General features: G+C 36.2%; 1 protein-coding gene across 5 annotated transcripts in view; it reads left to right on the top strand.

The window, feature by feature from the left end:
• Window positions 1-22,689, top strand: part of RFX2 (regulatory factor X2) — a 167,039-nt gene that overhangs the window by 128,822 nt on the left and 15,528 nt on the right. For all 5 annotated transcript variants that reach the window (XM_027851244.1, XM_027851247.1, XM_027851248.1 and 2 more), the window contains 6 exons: window positions 11,353-11,468; window positions 13,316-13,434; window positions 14,532-14,644; window positions 15,651-15,805; window positions 17,717-17,814; window positions 22,007-22,156. In XM_027851244.1, coding sequence (XP_027707045.1) covers window positions 11,353-11,468; window positions 13,316-13,434; window positions 14,532-14,644; window positions 15,651-15,805; window positions 17,717-17,814; window positions 22,007-22,156 — 751 coding nt within the window. The remainder of the gene's footprint in view (window positions 1-11,352; window positions 11,469-13,315; window positions 13,435-14,531; window positions 14,645-15,650; window positions 15,806-17,716; window positions 17,815-22,006; window positions 22,157-22,689) is intronic.

Below are 22,689 nucleotides of genomic sequence, written 5' to 3' on the forward strand. Positions count from 1 at the left end.
AGTGGGCAGGCAGGTAGGAGGAAAACCAGGAGAGAATAGTACCATGAAAACCTAGATAATGAGGGGCAGCTAGGTGGTGCAGTGGATAGAGCACCGGCCCTGAAGTCAGGAGGACCTGAGTTCAAATCCGGCCTCAGACCAAACACTTGACACTTACTAGCTGTGTGACTCTGGGCAAGTCACTTAACCCCAATTGCCTAAAACAAACAAACAAACAAAAAAAACCAACCTAGATAATGAACAAGCTTGGCACCAAAGAAATTAATTTCCCTCCCTTCTTCGAAAATTATAGGCATAGAACATTGCACATAGTATCAGACTCAGATGATGTGTTGGTTAGTTTGGCTGAACTGCTTTTTTTCCTCTTTAAATCTTTGTTATAATGCATAAGCTTATTGGGGAGTGATACATTCAGAAATGGATGCAATATAAAAACAAAAGGCATGAATACAAGTAAGGTAAACTTTTAAAAAAAACATTTGTTGGGGTCTTATAATAATCAGAACGAATTAGAGGTTCTTACAAAAGTGTGTTCTAACAAAAATTTGTGTCCATAAATATCACTGACACCACAAAGAAAACACACAAACCCAAATGGAGACTTAACAGTGAAATCCTACAATTCATAATGATATAAAAGAAAATTATAACGATGAAACAACATGTCAAAATTTCTAGGATGCAGCTAAAGCATTCCTCAGTGGAAAAATTGTATCTCTTTAAACATACACTTACAAAATAAAAAAGAGAGAATTAATGCACTGAATATTCATTATTAAAAAACTAGAGAGCCAATAACAGAGGAGAGATTAAAAATTAGAGGAGAAATAGATAAACTGGAAGGAAAAAAACCCCATAGAAATGATAACTAAAACCAAAAGCTGTTTTTTTGGGAAAAACTAATAAAATCTAGTGAAAGCCATTAAAACTTTTATCTAAGAAGAGGAAGAAAATCAAATCAATAAACTAACAAATGAGCAAGGTGAAATCACAACAAAAACAGAAGAAATAAAAAAGAATAATTGGAACCTGTTATGCACAGTTATTTGTTAACAAAAAAGAGAACACAAAATGAATAGAGGAGCGACTTAAAAAAATAGAAACTACTCAAATTGACAGAAGACTAAATAAAGATCCTAAATAACCCAATCTCAAAAAAGGAAGCAGAACTAGCTTTAAAGGAACTATGAAAGAAAAAAAATTTCTAATTCTGATGGATTCCCAGGAGAATTATACCAACTTTTAAAGAATAGCCAGTACCTCTATACAATACACATTATTCTCAAAAATGGAGAAAGCACCTGCCAGAATCTCTTTATGAGACAAATACAGTACTAATACCTAAATCAGGGAAGGATAAAACACAGAAATAAAACTACAGACCCATATCATTAATAATCTATTAAAAATTTTAGATAAAATCTTGTCAGATTTTGACTGCAGCAAGTTATACCAAAAAATCATTCATTATGACCACGTTGTAAATTATTCCAGGGGTGCAAGGATGGTTCAACATTAAGAAAACAGTCAACATAATTGAACATATTAACAACATCTCAAACCCAATAGATGGGGAAAACACCTTTGACAAAGTACAACACTCATTTATGCTGTAATCTGTATAAAGTACAGGTATAGAGGGTCCTTTTTTAATATAAAAAGCATCTATTTAAAACCAAAAGCAAGCATCATATGCAATGAGAATATATTACAACTTTTCCCAGTAAAAACAGGAGTAAAGCAGGAAGGCCCACTCTCTGCTATTATTTGATACATTTTTGGAAATGCTAGCAATAATAATAAGACAAGAGAAAGAAATTTAAAAGATAGGTAAAGAAGAGAAAAAATACCTATTTGATGATGATATTCTAGTATACTTGGATATATAATATAGTATAATTGGAAAATCCTAGGGAATCTGCAGAGATACTGATTAAGACAATAATAGCTTTAGCAAAGATTCAGTCTACAAAATAAATCTGCAAAAATCACCCACATCTCTATATAAAATAACAAAATCCAAGAGGCCATAATAGAAAGGGAAATCCCATTCCATATAACTACAGAATACATAAAATATCTGAGGATCAAGCTACCAAAGTGCACAAAAGACTTTTATAGATTCAATTGCAAAAAGTGCTCCTTAAAAAAAATAAACAACAAAAATAGCTGGAGGAATATTTAGTGCTCATTTCTGGGCTGTGCCGATATAATAAGAATGATGATACCACAAAAGTTAATTTACGCCTTTATTGCTATACAAACCAAATTATCAAAAGATAAAATAACAAAATTCATTTAGAAAAAGATCTATAATATCAAGGGAAATCATGAAAAGAGGTAGAGAGAAAGGGAGAATAACACTTCCAGAACTCAGACCATATTATAAAGCAGCAGTCACTGGAATTATTTGTTATTTATAGATAGATCAATGGAACAGACTAGACAAGGGAGAATAAGAAATAATGAATCTCAATAATGCACTGTTTGATAAAGCAGCAAACATAAATTACTTAGAAAAGAAGTCTATGTTTGATAAAAACTACTAGGGAAACTGGAATGCAGTCTGGCCAAAATTATGCTTAGACCAATACCTTAAACCATATTCCACAATGCATTCTAAATGAATACACAACTTTAATATTAAAGATCATACTACAAAAAATATCAGAAGAGAAGCAGCTCATATACCTCTCACAGGGTAGGAGATGTATTTTTAATGAAATAAAGGATAGAGGCAAGTGCAAAAGATAAATTACATGGAACCAAAAAGCTTCTGCACAGACAAAATTAATGCATCTGTGATAAGAAGGGAAGTGGTCAAATGGGAAAAAAAAAACCTTTGTGTCAAATTTCTCTGGTATACTAATAACATGTATATAAGATGTTAAGACCAGTAGCCATTTCCCAATAGATAAGAAGTCAAAGGATATGAACAAACAGTTCTGAAAATAAAAATTGCAAACTTTTAACAACCACACAAAAGAATGCTCCAAATTACAAATAGTAAGAGAAATACAAATCAAAACAATCATGATGTTTCACCTCACACCCTGAAAATTAGCAAAGATGTCAATGTAAGAGGGGTTGTGGGAAGATAGGAACCTGATGCATTATTGGTAGACCTGTGAATTGGTACAATCATTTTGGAAAGCAATATGAAATTATTCAAATAAAATGACTAAAGTGTTCATACCCTTTGAACCAGAGACTCCATTACTAGGCTTTACCCCAAGGAAGCCACTGATAAATGGAAAGTCCTCATATACACCAACATATTTATAGCAGCACTTTTTGTGATGGCAAAGAATTGGAAACAAAGTAGATGCCCATCAATTGGGGAATGGCTAAACAAACTGTAGTACATGTAGGAAAGGATGAATGTGATGAATACAGAGAAGCATGGAAAGATCTATGTGAACTGATGCAGAGTAAAGCAGAGCCAAGAAAACGATAGATATCACTGCAACAATGCAAATATAACAAACAACTACACACACAAAATCGAAAGGGAATGTCAAAAAATTATAAAGAATGGGTATGGCTTGAAAGAAGACAAATAAAATGACATTCCCAACCCACCCCTTAGTATAGATTGGAGGTCTACAGGTGTTGTACCTTGCATGTGTGTAGACTTTTCCAATATATTGATTTGGTGTGCTGATTTTTAAATTTTTTTTTGTTTATTCATTTCTTTATTTCTGCCTTAAAAATACTATTTGTGACATGGCATAGCTCTCTTGGAGGGGGAAGAGGAGGAACATGGGCAAACTATGATGATGTAAAAAACAAAAGACATCAATAAAAACTTATTTTAGAAAATGTGTATCACTTAACAGTTGGTCATAACTGGACTTGGACTCTGAAGGGATATACCTTATTTGACTGAAGCAGAATAGATTAAAGTGGGTAGAAGAGCATTGCATATTAGCAATATGTACTTATGTAAGGAGTTACATGGTTGTGAGCATTCAAGTAAAGATCAATAGAGTTAGAAAGAGAAGTAATATTGTTGTAAGGAATACTATGGGCCAACTAGACAGGAGGAAATAATTTAATAAGGAATTTGGGAAACATCACAAACTTTGCACAGAAGCATATTGTAGTGATGGAAGACTACCAGACCTCTGTTGGCTCTGTCTACTAAAAGCAGACTAGCTGACATATTTGTGATTGAAAGGTAGAAGAAAGCCAGGCATGGTCCACAATGCACCCTAGATTTTTGGAGAGCAGATTTCAGAAGTGTTCAGAAGAGATAAGGAGGTTCAAGTGGCTGGATATTTTGAAGGGGAAGTCAGATCAGGAGGAATAGGAAGCTCTCAGGAATGAAATTCTGAAGACATCAGCAGATGTTTTTGTCCTTCATCCTTCTGACGAGAAGAAAAAAGGGAAGCTGACAAAAGCGACCACTGTAGGTTCATCTAGAAACTCACTTTTTAAAATGACCTGTAAAGTAAATGGAAGGAAGACCTAGTAATTGGAAATGACTACATAAATTATTGATAAAGTCCTCTAAGAGTTGCACTGAAGTTCAGAATGGGCTGAGGCTGGTGATGAATGTCAAGGACAGTAAAAAAGGTTTTTATTTGTTTTTGTTATGTTGGAAGCAAAAGGAGGACCAAAGAAGAGACAGTGTTGCTGCTTAGGTTGAATGGAATAATAACAAATGGATGGTGTAGTTGACTTACGTAACTCATATTTCACTTCTGGTTTTTTTTTTTCTCCTAAAGAGAATGATCTTTGGAATAGGATAGAGCAAAAATGGCTATTTGGAAATCCAGTATCAATAAGGAGGCAGACAGTCCCCCAAAGAGTTCCTTTTACCAGGCCTGGATGAATTACATGGTAGAGTACTGAAAGAACTATTAGAGGTGATTACTGAGCAGCTGTCAATGATCTTCGAAAAATCATGGAAAATGGGAGAAGTGCTACTGGCCTGGAGAGAGAGGAAGATGATAGAACCTGAACATTATAGAACAGTGAACTTGAGTTTTAATTTTGGCAAAATTTTAAAATGCATTTTTAAGAAATAGTAAGCATTTAGAAGGAAAGCAGTGATCACTAAAAGCTGGCATGGCTTCAATTATAACAGGTTTTGCCAGAGTAACTTCACTTCTGCTTTTGATAGGGTAGCTGAACTGGTACATCAGGGAAATGCCTTAGATTTCTATGAAGGATTCCATAAAGTCTTTATGCCTGATTTTGGATGAGATGGAGGGGGATGTGAGCCATATGTTGGAATATTTAGGTTGGTTAAAACTGGTTAAATGGTTGGATTAGAAGGGTACTTACTAATTAATCAAATTCAACTTGAAGATTCTCAGGTGGATTGCTTCAGGAATCTGTTTGTTGGCTGTATGCTATTCAACATTTTTATCAGTTACTAAAATGAAGGCATAGATAGCATGCTTAAGATTTACAGAAGATATAAGGTTAGCAGGAATAGTTAACATTTTATAATCACAGAATCTGGGTCCAAAAAGCATTTTTTTTAATTTAACATATCCTTATATTGGAAAGGAAATTTATAAATCAAAAGTTCAGTGGATTTCTGATATTGGCTTATAACTGATATCATCTTATTTAATGAGTACACTCTTGTGAATGGCTTTTGTTACAAGCTGTTTCCTAGGAGCTTTACCATTAGTGGACTTATGGGCAACTTGCTTTAGTATGAGCCATGTTGCTGAAAATTTCTCATTGTATATCTCCCACCTCTCCCTCTTTTGTCTTGGGCCTAAGAGACATCCCTAATACTAGAGAGTAATGTCTAGAGCAACAGCTGTGAACACAGTTGAAAAATTTATTCAAAAGATTTCACATGTTAGAATGATGAGCCAAATCTAATAGGGTAAAATTTAGTACAGATAAATGTAAGGTTATATTGTGGAGTTAAAAAACAAAACAAAACTGGCATCTCAAATACCAAATGAGTGGAAGTATGGCTAGAAAATAGTTAACTATGAAAAAGATTTTGAGATTTTAGTAGAGTACAAACTCTGTGAGTCAACAATGTGAAATTGAAGCAAAAAAAGAGTTAATAGTTAAAGCGTATTCTAGGCTACACTAAGAGAGGTATAGGAATAAAAGTTTTAAAAGTTAGATATGATAGATCTCTGATAATTACGTAATGGGCATTAAAAAAGCATGAATATTTCTTAGCTGCACATGGAACCTTTAAAAAAACTAACCATGTGCTAGAGCATAAAACCCTCATCACCAAATGCAGAAAAATTAAACTCATCCTTTACTGACCATAATGTGACATAAATTATAATCAATAAAAGGCCTTTGAAGAAAGAATTCAAACTTAAATGAAGACTAAATTATTTAATCCTAAAGAATTGGTGGGTCAAAAAACAAATCATAGAAATCAATAATTTCATCAAAGAAAGTGACAATAATACACCAAAACTTTTGAGTTGCAACCAAAGCAATCTTTAGAGTACAATTTATATCTATAAACACTTATATCAACAGAAAGAGAGAGAGAGAAAACAGGTTAATGAATTAGACATGCAACTTAAGAAATGTAAGTGACAAATATAATTAGAAGCCAATATTTTGGGAAAAAAACTAATAAAGGAGATAAACCATTAGCTACTTTGATTTTAAAAAGAGAGAGAAAAAATGCCAATATTAAAAAGGAGAAATTAACCTCAGAAGAAGAAACTGAACAAGTCATAAATAAGCTCCCAAAGAAAACTCCCCAAAACCAGATGAATTTATAAGTAAGTTTTATCAAATATTTATAGAACAATGAATTCTAATATTTCATAAGTTGTTTGCTAAAATGAGAAAAGTAAGTGTCTTATCAAATTTTGTCTATGATATAAATATGGTCTTAATACATAAACCAGGGAGAGACAAAGCAGAGAAGGAAAGCTGCGGATCAATATCCCTCCCTAATGACCACCAAAACAAAAAATATTAAGTATTAGCAAAGAGACCACAGCAACATTAATTAGAGATGTACTGTGTCCAATTTGGATTTAAACCAAAAATGAAAAGTTGGTTCCAGTATCAGGAAGTCTATAAAAATAAGAGATCATATTAATAATAATAAATAAATATATAATAACAATAAAAATCACATTATTATTGCTTATAATAGCTAGCATTTATTTAATGCTTTAAGATTTGCAAAGTGCTTTACAAGTATTATCTCATTTAATCCTCACAACAACCCTAGGAAGTAGGTGCTGTTATTTTCCCCATTTTGCAGATGAAGAAACTGAAGCAGACAGATGTTAAATGAGTTGCCCAGGGTCATACAGCTAGTAAGTGTGTGAGGCCAAATTTTAACTCAGTTTTTCCTGACTCCAGGTCTATCACTTTATCCACTGCACCACCTAGCTGCCTGATTATGTCAATAGATACAGAAAAGACATTTTATCAATATAATTTTGTTGTTGTTCAGTCATTTCAGTAAAGTCTGACTCTTCATGACCCCATTTGGGGTTTTCTTGGCAAAAATATTGGAGTGGTTTGCCATTTCCTTCTCTAGTTCATTTTATAAGTGAAGAACCGAGGTAAACAGAGTTAAGTTACTTGCCCAGGGTCAAACAGCTAGTAAGTATCTGAGGCCAGATTTAAACTCAGGAAGATGAGTCTTTCTGACTTCAGATTTGGCACTCTATATTCACTGTGCCACCTAGCTGCCCTGTAAAATACAATATTCATTTAATATTAAAAGCTCTAAAAGCATAGGAATAAATGGGCATTTCCTTATTATGGTAAATAGTATTAATCTAAAACCAAGAGAATATTTTTCCAAAGGTATGAATATCTATTGAAAATCAAGAGCCAACATGATATGTAATGTGGAAATGCTAAAGGTCTTTCCAGTATGACTAAGGATAAAGCAAGAATGTCTATTATAAACACTATTTAATATATAACATTGGAAATTCTAGCTATAGCAAAATAAATTAAAAAAAAAACAAACATGAACAAGTAAGTGAACTGGTGAAGAAGAAACAAAATCGTAACTTTTTTTGCAAATGATATGATGAATATAATAGATTCAACTTAAAATTAATTGTTATTAATATTTGCCCAGGGTAGTAGGATATAAAATAAAACCACATAAATCATCAGCTTTTTTTTTATGCACATTACCAGAACCCATCAGGAAGACTCAAAATAACTATAGAATGTAATTAATATAATATATGTAATGTAAAATAATATAATAAAAATATTTGAGAGTTCACCTATAAAGACAAAAACTATGTGAATTGAATTACCAAACACTTTTTATAGAAATAAAGGCAGACCTAACTAAGAAATAGTAATCGCTCTTGGTTGAGCCATGCCAGTTTAATAAAAATGACAAGATTATTTAAATTAATTTACAGATTCAGTGCTGTACCAATCAGACTACCAAAGGATTACCTTGTAGAGTTAGAAAAAAAAATAACAAAATTCAAGTGAAGGAACAAAAGGTCAAGAATCTAAAGAGAAATAACTTTTTTTTTAAGTATAAAGGAAGGTAGCCTAGCCCCATATCGCAAACTGTATTTCAGAGCAATAATCATCAAAATTATTTTATACTGGCTAAAAAACAGAAAAGTTGCTCACTAAAACAGATTAGGTACAGAATACATGGAAATAAACAAACATAGGAGCACAGTGTTTCATAAAGCTAAAGATCCCCAAGTGCTGGGATAAGGACTCCATTTTTAACAAAAACTGTTGGGAAAGTTGGAAAACAGTCTGGCAGAAATGAAAACATTTCCTACTATATCCCAACAGAAGCTCCAAATGAATAAATACATCATCTGCATATAAAAGGTCAAACAAACAAATCAGAGGAGCAAAGAAGGAGATCTTTTACACAGTTATAGGTCTAGGGAAAGAGTTCATGGCTAAAGATAGAAAGGATCACAAAAGATGAAATGGACATTTTTCGTTACTTTAAAATTTTAAACTGTAAAGGAAACAGTTGACTGTAATAAAATCTTTGCAGCAAGTTTCTCTGATAAAGGTGTGATACCCGAAAGAGATAAAGAACTACTTCAAATATATAAGAACAAGAACAATTTCCTAATAGATAAATAGTTAAAGCACATGAACAGGCAAAGGAAAATAAAAGAAAGCTATCAATATGGATTCAGCTTGGGGGAATTTAGGTACTTATGAAGAATGAAGTGAGCAGAACCAGGTGAACAATTTATACAATAACTATGACATTATTAAGAAAAATAACTTTGGAAGACTTGATAATTCTGATTAATGCTATGACCAATCATGACTCTAAAGAACTATATTATAATGCACACTATCTACCTCTTTATAGAGAGATGGGAGACCAGGTAAAGACTGAGATAATACATTTTCAGTAATGGCTAATATGTGATTTGTTTTACATAATTATGCTTGTCATACAGGCATATATATTTTTATATTATGGGGGGGAGGGAGAAGATTGGTAATCGTGGTCCAAAAACAAAAAGAGGGTCATTATAGCATTTTTAGAAGATTCACAGAACAGAAGAATTCAGAATGATGTACAAACAGATGTTTTATGTACAATCATTTTGTGTTCTATATATTTGGAAATTCTCATATTTACTGTTGTTTATGAAGTTCAGAATATAATATTTTTATGAGAGAAGCCTAGAACAAAGATTGTATAGTATGTCTGCTGTAATTTTGCCCTGATCAAGCTATAACTTCAGGCCTTTGTTCAGTTCTTGTTTAAGAAAGACACAGACAAACTGATGTATGCTTGAGAAGAAAGCAGCTAGGACAAGTGAAAGGACTGGAGAACATGCCATATCAGGGTCTGCTGAAGAAACAACTTTGGGTGTTTAGCCTGGAGAAGAGAGGACTTAATAACTGCCTTCGAATCTTTGAAAGGCTGCCATATCGGAAGAGGGATCAGGCCTGTTTTCTTTGTTGCCAAAGGACATAACTAGGAGCAGTGGATGGAAGTTACAGTGATGAAGACAGTGTTAATATTAAAAAAAAAAAAAAGCTTACAACAATTACAGCTGTATAAACATGGAAGGGACTGCTATGGGGATTAGCAGATTTCCTTCTCCTGGGGAGTGTTCAAGCAGAGGATGTTGTAGTGGGAATTCTCGGTGAGATACAAGTTGGATATAATGCTCTCTAAGGTCCCTACTCTTAGACTCAGTGAAGGAATTTAAAATTAAAAAGAAAATTTTAAGCAGCACACTTACTTATAGCAGTTTATATAACTGCTTAACTCTTTGTAGTAGAGGATAGAGAAAGAGTAGCCCATATTAGTCCACACTATTGTGAGGATAAAGGCAGTGGTGAATACTTTTTGTGTTTTGTTTACTATGTTCCAGTGACTAACATTTGTGGCCACATGGTTAATTATGCTGCCTGAAAAGAGCAGCATAAGGAAATCTTGCTTTTTCTTCTGAGTGAGCAGACGTCAGCATCAGCAATGTGTTCTTCATTTGTTTTTTCTGTACAAATGACTTTACAACTTTCCTTTCAGTTTAGGGCTTCAAAAATGCAAAGCGATTATAGCAGAACCTATATAAACTCTTTTTGCAGGACAAGCTCCTGTGGAACAAATCAAAAGTAATAAGTTTTCTACCAGTAAATTTCAGCAAAGATCAGAATCCTAGCAATTTAATAAATCTTATTTTCAAGGAAATGAGTGTCTGTTGTTGCTCTGAGTACTAAAGGCTAAGTCAGTTCAGAAACCACAACCTTTGGTGATGTGATTTTCTTCCTGGTTGCTTTCATGTTCATTTTATTCTTTTCTAAGGAAACATCCCACCTGTGGGGTCTTGAGCAAGTGACCCCACTTCTCAGAACCAAAGTTCCTTCCTTTCCAGCACTGATCCTGTGACCCTATGAGAAATCAATGCTGATGGGTCTACAACTTTTGCAGTTTCCCCAGATACTAATGCATCCATACTCATGGTAGTGTGGTGTGTCTTGTTAAAAAAATTTTTTAAGGACTTGTTTTGGGTAAGAAGCACTCTAAAGAAAATTTTAAAGTTCAGTCTTTGTGCTCACTAAGTTCCATGATGTGCAAGGAATACAAAATTGGATTCATCAACTTTGTAATGTCAACCTATCAAGGCCCATTTCAAATGCTGTCTCTTCCATGAAAATCCCAATTTTTTCCAGTTGTAAATGACCTTTTCTGTGAGCTCACATCACACTTTGTATTTTTCATATGCACTGACCACATTCTACTATATCACTTGTGTATGTGTTGCATCACTACTGAATTACAGTCTCTACCAGATAGCTTTCACAGCCTAGCTCAGTGCTCTGCACATTTTAATATGTTTGTTTGACTTGAATTAACTCGGTGAAATATTTAATTTCTGTGGTTTTTCTTTTTCCTCCTTTAAGATACAGGCCTGCACAGAAGATGGACGGGCTTGGGGAAAGTGGCTCTAACAGCAATTTGCACGCCACGCCTGAGCAGTCAGTAGCTGCTCAGAGCCAACACCATCAACAGTTCATAGGTGATGAAACAGAACCGTGTAATCTTGACTGTTTTTATTTCTCTTGGTTTCATAATGTGTTACTGATTTCTGAGTTCGACGACTTTCACTTTGTCTCCTGGGAGTCCAGGGTTGCTATACTTTATTTATGCTCATGGGTTTCATTGCTTAACTGTATAAAAAATAAGCAGTTGGTAGCTTTCTTAAAATTAGTACCTTTTTCAGATATTATAAATTCTTCCCTTTTGGATTTCACCCAGTTCCTTAAGTAGTTATGGACAAACTATCTCTCTGATTCATGAGACGTTTACACTGCTAGTATAAGTATACACCAACATAATTACTGACCTTAAGAAAACTACCAGAGGCATCTAGGTGGCACAGTGGATAGAAAACCGGTCCTGGAGTCAGGGGGACCTGAGTTCAAATCCGGCCTCAAACATATAACACTCACTAGCTGTGTGACTATGGGCAAGTCACTTAACCCCAATTGCCTCCCCCCCCCCCAAAAAAAAGTAAAAAAGAAAACTACCAGAATTCTGTGGTAAACTTTAAAACCAATAGATGTCTATACTGGACACCTGGGTTTGTCATTTCCTGAATTTCAGTCCATACCTACCTGACACATTTTAATATCACATTTAGACATTCATAGACTGTCTTTCTTCCATTATAGGCACCTAAATTCCTAACCATCTAGCAGCACCTTCACCAGCTTCTTCTGTTCAGGACTCAGTAAGGAAGAGGGGACCCTTCTATACTGATAACTGACAGATTAGTGATAATTAGTTTAATCAGCTAGACAGTGATACTAATTTTTTAAGTTTATATATATATGTATATATATATATGCATATATTCAGAATTTTCATAGGCTGTGTTAGTTGACCACAAACCTTAGAAGGCCCTACTGAAGCTGGGAAAGCCTCAAGTATGGGCCTGGTGGAAGGCACATCTGGTATAAAGGAGTCTGCCTAATTGAGTTTAAAGTGGCTCATCACCAGGTTGAGTGGAGTGTAAATTCTTTAGCCACAGCAATTCACGAAGACCATATATCGTCTTACAGAGAAGCTGCAGTCAGTGCCAATGGAAAAAAATTATTCATATTCTCAAAGTTCCAGATTCTTGAGTTATTAATATGTGTATACATATACATAAACATATGTGTGTGTGGATTTTTAAACATTGGCTCCAAATATAATTTTTGTGGGAGCCTCAGGAGAGAGAGGGACAGCTTCAGATGACCTCAGAAAGCAATGTGGGTATCTTCTAGGCAAGTGAGTTATAAGTAGTGACCTATCTTCCTGCAAACTGACACTCATTCTTGGAAATTTATCTAGTCTTCTTGATAGAACAACACAGTCTTCTCACTGTTATCCAAAGGAGATGGCTGACTACAAGTCAGCTAACTGGCTTTACCTAATTAGTCCTGTCTAGATATTGTAGTCCTAACCCTGTCAGCTTACAAGAAGGAGCCAGAGATGTGGGCATTAAGCCCTTAGGGATGAAAATGAAAAAGACTAGCCTTTAGGACTCCCTCTCCACCCCTACCCCCTACCGCCACTCACTTCCCTGCCATCACGATCAGGACCTTCTTAACTAAAAATAGATCTATTTGCATGGCACCTTTTGCTCTTGCTATAACTTTCTCTGCATTCCTTTGACTACAAAAGCTCTTAGATCTAGCTGTCACATTTCTGTATCCGTTTGCCAGCAGTACTAAGCAACTGTGATTTCTAAGTACTATTTCTGATCATGGGCTTTGACCAAGCCTGTGTTTTCTTTCTCTATGGATTCTGATCTAACTTTTGGTTTATCATTTTCCTAATATTCTCTTTGCTATTATTTGTGTCTTTTCTGCTCTCTAGATGTTTCCCATGTCTTTCCAGAGTTCCCAGCTCCTGACCTAGGCAGTGTATTCTTACAGGAGGGGATCACTGTGAACGACATAAAGACCCTACAGCTTCTTTACAGAAGACACTGCGAGGTGACTACATTACTCTCTGGGTGGTCTTATTTTGTTATTTCTGCCCTAGTTCTAAAAAGTAGTAAGTTTGTGTTTGGGAATTTCATTGCCTAAGTATTCTTATAATTATTATTGATGGGTAATTCAACAATTCAACAAACACTTACTGAGTACCTAATATATGCAAAGTACTGTGATATAAGTACTGGTGATAAAAAATTTAAAAAAAGAAAGCCTCTGCCTTCAAGGAGTTAGTGATTAACTTTGGGGTGGCACAGAACAGATTTAGTGTGCTTTCAGTAGCATCCTGTAAACGTTTTATCATAGTAATCAATAAGCAAAGCAGTCTTTATTAAATGACAACTGTGTGCAGAGTGTTGTGCTAGTTTTGGGATCCAGAGTTTAGGTAAGATGTGGTTCCTTCTTTCAAGGAGCTCACACTCTTTTGAGGTAGTGAGTACAACATCCATCCAGACAAATATGCTAAATAATAAGTGCATTTCAGAGTTACAAACAGAATTCTACGTGAGGTCTGAGGAGAAATGACATTAGCAGTAAAGAGGATCAGGGAAGGCTTCCTTGAGCAGTTGAGGTTAGCTGTAAAGGATAAGAAAGATTTCAGCAGGTAAAGGGGGGAAAGGAGGGCCATTTCAGGAATGAAGAGCAATGAACACTGTAAGTCTAGGGAGAGAGACTAGAGAGCCCAGTGAGGAATGGGTAGTGTGTGGAGGGGAGACAAGTGCTAGCGGAGCACCTACTCTCTGCCTCCTGCTGTGCATAGGAAAGCTAGGGCCTGACTCTGGCTTCCATAGTAGTGTCTCCCTCTGAGCAAGCAGCTGAACCAAGACCTCTTGTACCTTTTGATCAACTAGTTGAGTGGCACTGCGTATGTCCCACATGTCGTGTGCTCTCTTTAGTAACAACAATAGCTCACATTTCTTTAACATTCTAAGATTTTGCATAGTACTTTCCTTACAGAAACCTTCTGAAAAATATAAATGCAGTCTCCCTGACTACTGCAGGGCATGATGTTAGGCCAGTTCATAAAATGCTTTGCTAATAAGGAAGCATAACTTAATGTGACAAGCACTATTTTAAAAAGTTGTCTTTATTTTTAGGCAACTCTGGATGTTGTAATGAACCTTCAGTTTCACTACATCGAGAAGCTGTGGCTGTCATTCTGGAGTTCAAAACCACCCTCGGGTGATGGCTCTACTGCTCTGCCTTCCAGGTGAATGACTGAACTCGGATCATCTAACTCGGGAGAGGACAACCTATTCAAGCTTCGTCTCCAGGCTAGATTCTGCCCCAGTGACCTCTGGACCTTCTCAGCCCCTGAGAAGCATCTGCTCTAGCCAAGCCCAGGGCTGGATTCTAGGTCTTTTGATCTCCGCCTGTGCCTGCTTCATAGAAAATGCTTTTCAGTCCAAATCCAACCTGCAGGCCACAGGTTGCTGACCACTCTAAGTGATCAAATGATACAAAGTTGTAGGAAGGAAGGCAACAAACATTTATTAAGCACCTGTTACGTCCTTTACAAATGTTCTTCATAAATATTGTCTCATTTGATCCTGTGCTTAGATAGGTGAGGACTCTGAGGCAAAATGACTTGCCCCGGGTCACACAGATAGTAAACATCTGAGGCTGGTCTTGAACTCAGGTCTTCCTGACTCTAGGCCCAATGTTCTATCCACTGCACCACCTAGGTGCCTAGAAGGAACTTTAGAAAGAACAAATAGTACTGTTTTCTATTTAATTGTCATAATATATAAGGAGAGGTTCAGATTGCTGATCCTCAAACTTTTCAACTTGAATTAAAAATATATATTTCAGAGATCTTAATGAAACTGAATTAGAAAATACTAGAAATAACTTTTGTTTGCAATTTGCTAGTTAGTGAGTTTAGATAAAATATATTCTCTAAAAAGTATACAGCTTCCTGCAAAGTGCAGGATGAGAAGATGGCTATTTATAAACAGGTAAGAAGCATCACTCTAATACAAACAACATTAGAACAGGGAGAAAAACAGAGGAGTGGGAAGGGCCTGGTGATAAAAATAAAAATAAACCTAAAAAATATAGCTTTTTTCAGATTTCCTTGGAATGTTGTTAATATTTTCTGCTTATTTCTAGTGACTTTCATCAGGCAACCTCCCCTTGCATTAATTTGCAGAATGGTATGGCTTAAAATAGCTACACTGAATACAAGTGATGTTATTGTGTTCATTTCCATACAGTGAAGAAGAACATGAAGTTGCTGTCATCCCAAAGGACAAGCTTATTACACTATGTAAATATGACCCTATATTAAAGTGGATGAGAAGCTGTGATCACATACTGTATCAGGCTCTGGTGGAGATTCTCATCCCCGATGTGCTGAGACCAGTGCCCAGTAAGCAAATTCTGTTCCAGATTCTTATTCGAGCCTAGCTCTGGCCTTTGATGATAGAAACACGTCTTTGTGTCCTTATGTATACTAGACTACATAGCAGAAAATACAACTTATGACATCTTACTGTAGTTAGTGCCTCAGATATTTTCTCTGTGTGCAGTGTAGACGTTTTCACTTATTACCAAACCAAGAAGAAAAAAAGAATGTCATTACTATCCAAGGCTATTAATTGCTGTGCCAGCAAAAAGAGGTTGGCTGCACTAAGAGGCATTTAACTGAAACTAATCCTTCTTGAATGCCTTGATTAGGATATGTTCATAAACTGGCCATGTTGGTAACCACATTAGTTTTTGTGACCTGCATTATGAAGTACCAGGCAGACTTGTTTGTGTCAAATCTCATGGGAAAGATCATTATTTATTTGGTCGGAGTGGAGCTAGCTAGAATGGACTTTTTTTAGAGGTGACACTTCTGGTCCTCACTTCATCTGGACCATCTAACATAGATACTGCTGGAATCTCTTCATAAAAATATCTGGTGGCATATTCTGCATCCTTCCCTGGTAACCTGTTTTAATTTCTAATCATCCTGTGCTCCAAAACCTCCTGATGGAATGGAAGGGACCTTGGGTTTTATAAGGCTATGTCAGGAGAGCTAAAACTCCTACTGACCTGGAAACTTTTCCAGATATTGAGAGGCTGCACCCATGAAGGAAGTACCTATAGTGATGATGCCACAGATTCTTAGAATATTGAAGGCTATATCAGTCATGGGATTCACAGGTATATTTTGAGTACCTACTTTGTGCTATACACAATATTAAATGCTATAAAAGAAGGCTTTTTTGTGGAGATTCATTAATTTAATCATTCAACAAACACTTGCTTTAACTGTGTCCAAGGCACTGTGCTGGATATTGGCATAGGAATTGCATACATAAAACATAATGTCAGACATTATATGATCAAGTGCTAAATGGTATGCAAACAAGCAACATGAATTTAGACAGATTCTTCCTTCTAATTTATATCTTTCTTGACACAAACGAAATACATTTTCCTCTGATTCTGTTCTCAGTAGAGAGAAAAGGAATAATAACTTTCCTGTATTTTACATATTGTTCTTCCCTTAGTCTTCACTTCTAAAGGCCAGATTTTTTTTTATCTATCTTTCTTAACCATCCTCTGTTATATCATTCATACTGCTCTTTCTGGATTTTATAGTTTTACCATATCACTTAAAAAAAGTTAAGTAGCTAATACACAATGTAAAATGTGATGTGCCACCCAAAAGGACACAAAGAATTAAGGGAGTTCAGAGGAGGGGGAGATCACTTTAGGCCAGATAAATCAGAGAAAACTTCATGGACAACATTCAAGCTAGGTTTTGAAGCATGGGTAGAATTTTGTTAGGCAGTGAGAGTGGATGGTTGAATGAACAGCTTGGATAAGGGTATGGAGATGGGGAAGCTCCAGCTCTGCTCAGGAATTGTTGAATTGTGCAGTTTGCCTAGAATGTACTGTCTACGTAAGGACGAAATATTTGACAAGGTGGGCTAGACGGTAAAGGCATTGGATGCTAGGTGCAGGAGTCTAGACTTTACTTGGTACGAAATAGAGAATTAATAGTTTTTGAACAAAAAGTGATACAAATAAAATTGTGTTTTAGGAAGACTGATTTAGTGGCATTGTTCAGGATATACTAGAGAAGGTAGATGCTGGGGGGGGAGGCTGATTGCTGGGTTATGTAGGTTAAGTAGGTTAAAGTGAGATGTCATCAAGAGGGACAGGACTAGGGATTTGGCACAAATGAGATGGAAAATAAGAGAGTGGCAGAGAGAAAGACTTACTTGTAATAAATTATTGCACAAGAAAATCTTCTGTTGTTAATATTTTGGTTTTTCTTTTATAGGTACCTTGACACAGGCAATCCGAAATTTTGCAAAGAGCTTAGAAGGCTGGTTGACAAATGCTATGAGTGATTTTCCTCAGCAGATCATTCAAACAAAGGTAATTGGTTTGGAAAAAAGAGCCAATAGCTAGCTGTTGGTACTTTGCAGTCAGTAAATCTTGATTGGAGCACCAAGTCTAGTCAAATTCTGTGTTCCAGGGATTAAATCCCTCAGCAAACAGTGACTGAATGAATTACTCTGGACAGACTGAGTAAGAGGTAATGATTAAGTCACAAAACCAAGCATGGATGTGCACTATCCTAATATGCTAGAACCAAATAAGAATATGAGAATAATGTGAAGAAGGTAATCTGTTGTCCTCTATTCTTGGAAAGCGTGAATAGTTCTCTGCATCAGATAGCTAGGTTCCTTTTTTTATGTAATTAGAATAATTATTCTCAGGCTTCATTGGTAGAGGAATAATTTGAGAATGAGGGAGGTCTACCCTTGGATACAGCACATCTGGAGTACTGTGTAGTCCCCCACCTCTTGGCCATAAAGGAGGTACGTTTCATTGTTTTCTCTCAGAATTTCATTGGCTTTTAAGTTACTCAGAATTCAACTTCCTTTTAGTAGTCTTTATATTTACATTGTTGTAATCTTTGTATATATTTTTCTCTTGGTTCTACTTATTTTGCTCTGCATCAGTTCATGAAAATCTTCCCATGTTTCTCCAGTCAGTCACTTAGTAAATTTATTATACCCCTTCTATGTGTCAGGAACTGTGCTAAGTGCTCTGGATACAAAAAAAGATAAAAGACAGACCCTGCTCTCAAGGAGTTTATATTTTAATGGGGGAGACCATATGCAAATAACTATGTACATAAAAGATATATATAGGATAAATTGGAGATAATCAATAGAGAGGGAGGGACTAGCATTAAGGGTGATGGGGAAAGATTTCTTGTAGAAAGTGGGATTTTAGGTGGGACTTGAAGGAAGCCAGGGAAGTCAAGAGATAGAGATGAGTAGGGAAAGCATTCCAGGCATGGGAGACAGCTGGTGAAAATGCTGAGAGTTGGTAGATGGGAGGAAGAGTAAGAAGACTGGGGTCACTGGATCTTGGATTATATGTGTGTTGGGGGTGGGGAGCCCACATAGATATGGAGTAAGGTGTAAGAAGATTGGTAAATTAGAAGGGGACAAGGCAGTGAAGGATTTTTAATGTCAAACAGAAGATTTTATATTTGATCCTCGAGGTGTTAGGAAGCCACTGGAGTTAACTGAGTTGGGGGAGAAGGGTAAGGGGTAACATAGTTGGATCAGTGCTTTAAGATTAGTTTGACAACCAAGCAGAAGATATACTGGAATGAGGAGAGACTTGAGGCAAGGAAACCAACCAGAAGTCTTTTTCAGTAGTCCAGGCATGAAGTAGTAAAGGCCTATATCAGGGTGGTGATAGTATCAGAGGGGAGAAGAGGACACATACGAGAAATGTTATTACGGTAAAATTGACAAAAATTGGCAACAGATTGGATGTGAGGAGTAAGGAGTTGAGAATGACACCTAACTTGCAAGCCTGGGTAGTCAACTGGGCAGATTTGGGGGGAAGGGATGTTCAAATTTGGACATGTTGAATGTAAGGTATCTATGGGACATGCTGTTTGATATATCCAATAGGCAGTTAGAAATGTAGGACTGGAAGTTAGGAGAGAGGTTTGGGCTGGGTAAATAAATTTGAGAATCATCAGCATAGAAATGATAACTGAATCCATTAGGAGCTGATGAAATCATCAAGCAAAATAGTATAGAGAGACTAAACTAGCTCTCCAGTCAGAACTATTAATTCTTCATTTTTTTTTTTGGAGCAGTACAGTGAGCTTTGAGTAATTTCATTTTAGTTGTATATGATTTGGCTAGCAGTTCTTTACCTTAATGATCCTTATTCTCTGCATTTTGATAATGTGTATCAATGTGCCATATCCTAAAGAAACTTGTGAAATTCCAGGTATGTGAATAGCTTAAAGCTTTTAATAATGTTACCTGCATTTACTATACTTTAAGTTGTCAGAATAACCACAGTTTGTAAAGATTTTGAGTAACCTGGGTTGAAGCTTATTTTCAGGTTATGAATGACTGTAAATGCATATTTTGTTAATAAAATATTTTTTCATAGATGAAAAAATAGTATAGAGAGAAGAGGCCCAGGACAGGGCCCTAGAAGATATCCGCTGTATAACCTGGACAAAGATACAAGAAATGAGACAAAAGATTTAGTCAGACAGGTAGAAGAAGAACCAGGACAGAGTAATCTAGAGAGCAGAGGGTGTCAAGAAGATGATGAGCAGTGTCAAAGGCTGTAAATTCCACATATGTATCATTTCTTACTGCACAATAATATTCTATTACATCCCTATACCATAGTTTTTTCAGCCATTGCTCAATCAGTGATCACCCACCTTATTTCCAGTTCTTTGCTACCACCAAAAAAAAATGCTGCAGAATATTTTGTTATGTAGTAAACCTTTGTTACTGTCTTAGACTTATTCAGGATATATGCCCAGTGGTAGGATCACTAGGACAATGGTTTGTAGTAGGTTAGGCACTTTTTTTCACAATTTCCAAATTGAAATACAGAATGGCTGGACCACTTTACAGTTGTGCCAATGGTGCATCAGTCTGCCTGTCATCCCATATCTCCTCCAACAGTGACTAGTAGATAGGTTACAAACATTTATTAAGCATTTATGTGTGTCAGGCACTAGGGGTACAAATAGAACAAAAAGAAAAACAGTTCCTGACCTCAGGGAGCTATATATTATGGTAGGGAAGACAAAACAAAATAATGGAGTTTGGAGGAGTGAAGGTGAATAAGATGGGGACAAGATGGCAAGATTTTGGAGTTAGAAGCATGGCTGGGACGGGAAAGAAGCATGGTTGTTCTGAGTTCATTCTCAAAATGGAGCCCCAAATGGAATTCTCCAATGGGAGAAAAGGGCTGGTATGGCAGAGGGATATTTGTAGGGTGAGAAGGTCGATAGTACTAAGAGAAGTTCTAAGGTGTAAGGGCAGCTGAGGCAAAGTTCTTAGAGACAGAAACACTAGCTAGGAGAGAAATGACTTCCCATCTTTTATCATTAATACCAATTTGCATTGTCTAGCCAGGTGGTAATGAATCTTTTAACCATGGTAGCACATGAAACAATAAACTGGGGATCAGCACAGCTAATTAAACTTGCTTAGTAATGATTTACATTTAAATTAATTTTAGTGTAATAAATATAACTTTAGTCACTCTTAGGTCTTTATTTGAATTCTTTATTCATTTATTCTTATTCCCTTTTCTTCTCATATAGATAGGTAATGTATTTATTAAGTGCTTACTATGTACTAGGCACTCTACTAAATTTTGGAAATACAAATGTAAGACAAAAAAGATAATCCCTACCCTCAAGGACTTTCTGTTCCAATGGAAGGAGACAGCACATAAAAGGGAGCTGAAAGTAGAGAGGCAGGGAGAAGGAGAGATGGTGGGAAAGTCCATATAGGCATTGGCCATCTAAGGATGCTCTTGGTGTGGAGGTAGAATAGAGCCATAGAGGCACTGTGTGTGCTCTTCTAGTTCTGTTTGTGTTTTTATTTTGTGTTATTCAGTAACAGTCTTTCCAGATGTATTAATATTCTTCTTATTTGTCTTAAAGCCTTATAATTATGTCATCAAGTCAGCCAGCATTTGGTAAACAGCCACTGTGCACTAGGCCTTATGCTAAGGGTAAACTGGAGATATTCGTCAGAAGGCACTAGCATTAAGGGGGATTAGGAAAGCCTTCTTGGAGAAGATGGGATTTTAACTTAAACTTGAAGGACTCCAGATAAACCAGAAGATGGAGATGAGGAGGGAGAGAATTCGAGGAATGGGAGACAGCCAGTGAAAATAATGCCTAGAGTTAGGAAATGGAGTGTCTTATGTGAGGAACAGCAAGGAGGCTAGTGTCACTGGATCACTGGTAGTGTTGGGGAGGGAAGGACAGAGTACGGTAGAAGAAGGTAGGAGAGGGTCAGGTTATGAAGGGAGGTGAGTGTAGCTAGTACAGCAGTGATAACCTGGGAAAGAACTGAGGAGCAGAGAGACTGCAGGTTTTGTTGAGGACAAAGAACAAGTTTGGGGATTGCAAAGTAGAGGGAGAGGTGGAATGATAATAGACTGGGATAAGGGAATTTGTAAAGCACTTAGCATGGTGCCTGGCACATAGTAGGCACTATATAAAGAGTCCATATGCATTATTCATACAGTGTCCTCTGTGTCGTAGGTTGGAGTAGTGAGTGCCTTTGCGCAGACTCTGCGGAGATACACATCTCTGAACCACCTTGCTCAGGCGGCCCGGGCAGTCCTCCAAAACACTTCCCAGATAAACCAGATGCTTAGTGACCTAAATCGAGTGGACTTTGCCAATGTGCAGGTGACTTCCTAATGTTTTTCCTTCCAAAATGAGTAGAAATGAATGAATGATATTTTACTGTTTATTACTTAATGTCTAAGATTCTCAGATACAAGGAAGAATGATTGGTGAGGGAAATGAGGAAGGGAGAATAGAGGTTATGAGTAGTTTGGAACGTTTGGCACATATCGACCTCCTCATGTCATGTTCATCAGTAATTCTAAATTCTCTATTCTATGCTGAAGTCTGGGGACATTGCCTCAGAAGTCTAGGTCCTGACTGGGTAACTTTAGCCTGGAAGCAAAATTAAAAAAAAAAAAAGTAATAGATTAGAGCATTGGGTTGACTTTAATAAGATAAAGTCTTACACTTGGGTTCAAAAATTCAGTTTTGTAAGTACAAGATGAGGGAGCTATGGTTAGACAGTTTGTCTGAAGAAAGATCTAGGGATTTTAGTGGACCACAAGTTTGAGAAGAGTTAGTAGTTTGATTCTGTAGCCAAAAAAGCTGATGTAATATTGGGCCACATTAAGAAAAGAATAGATTCTAAGAAG

This window comes from Vombatus ursinus, unplaced genomic scaffold, assembly GCF_900497805.2.
Source record: "Vombatus ursinus unplaced genomic scaffold, bare-nosed wombat genome assembly UNPS02009173.1, whole genome shotgun sequence".
NCBI classification, from domain to species: domain Eukaryota; kingdom Metazoa; phylum Chordata; class Mammalia; order Diprotodontia; family Vombatidae; genus Vombatus; species Vombatus ursinus.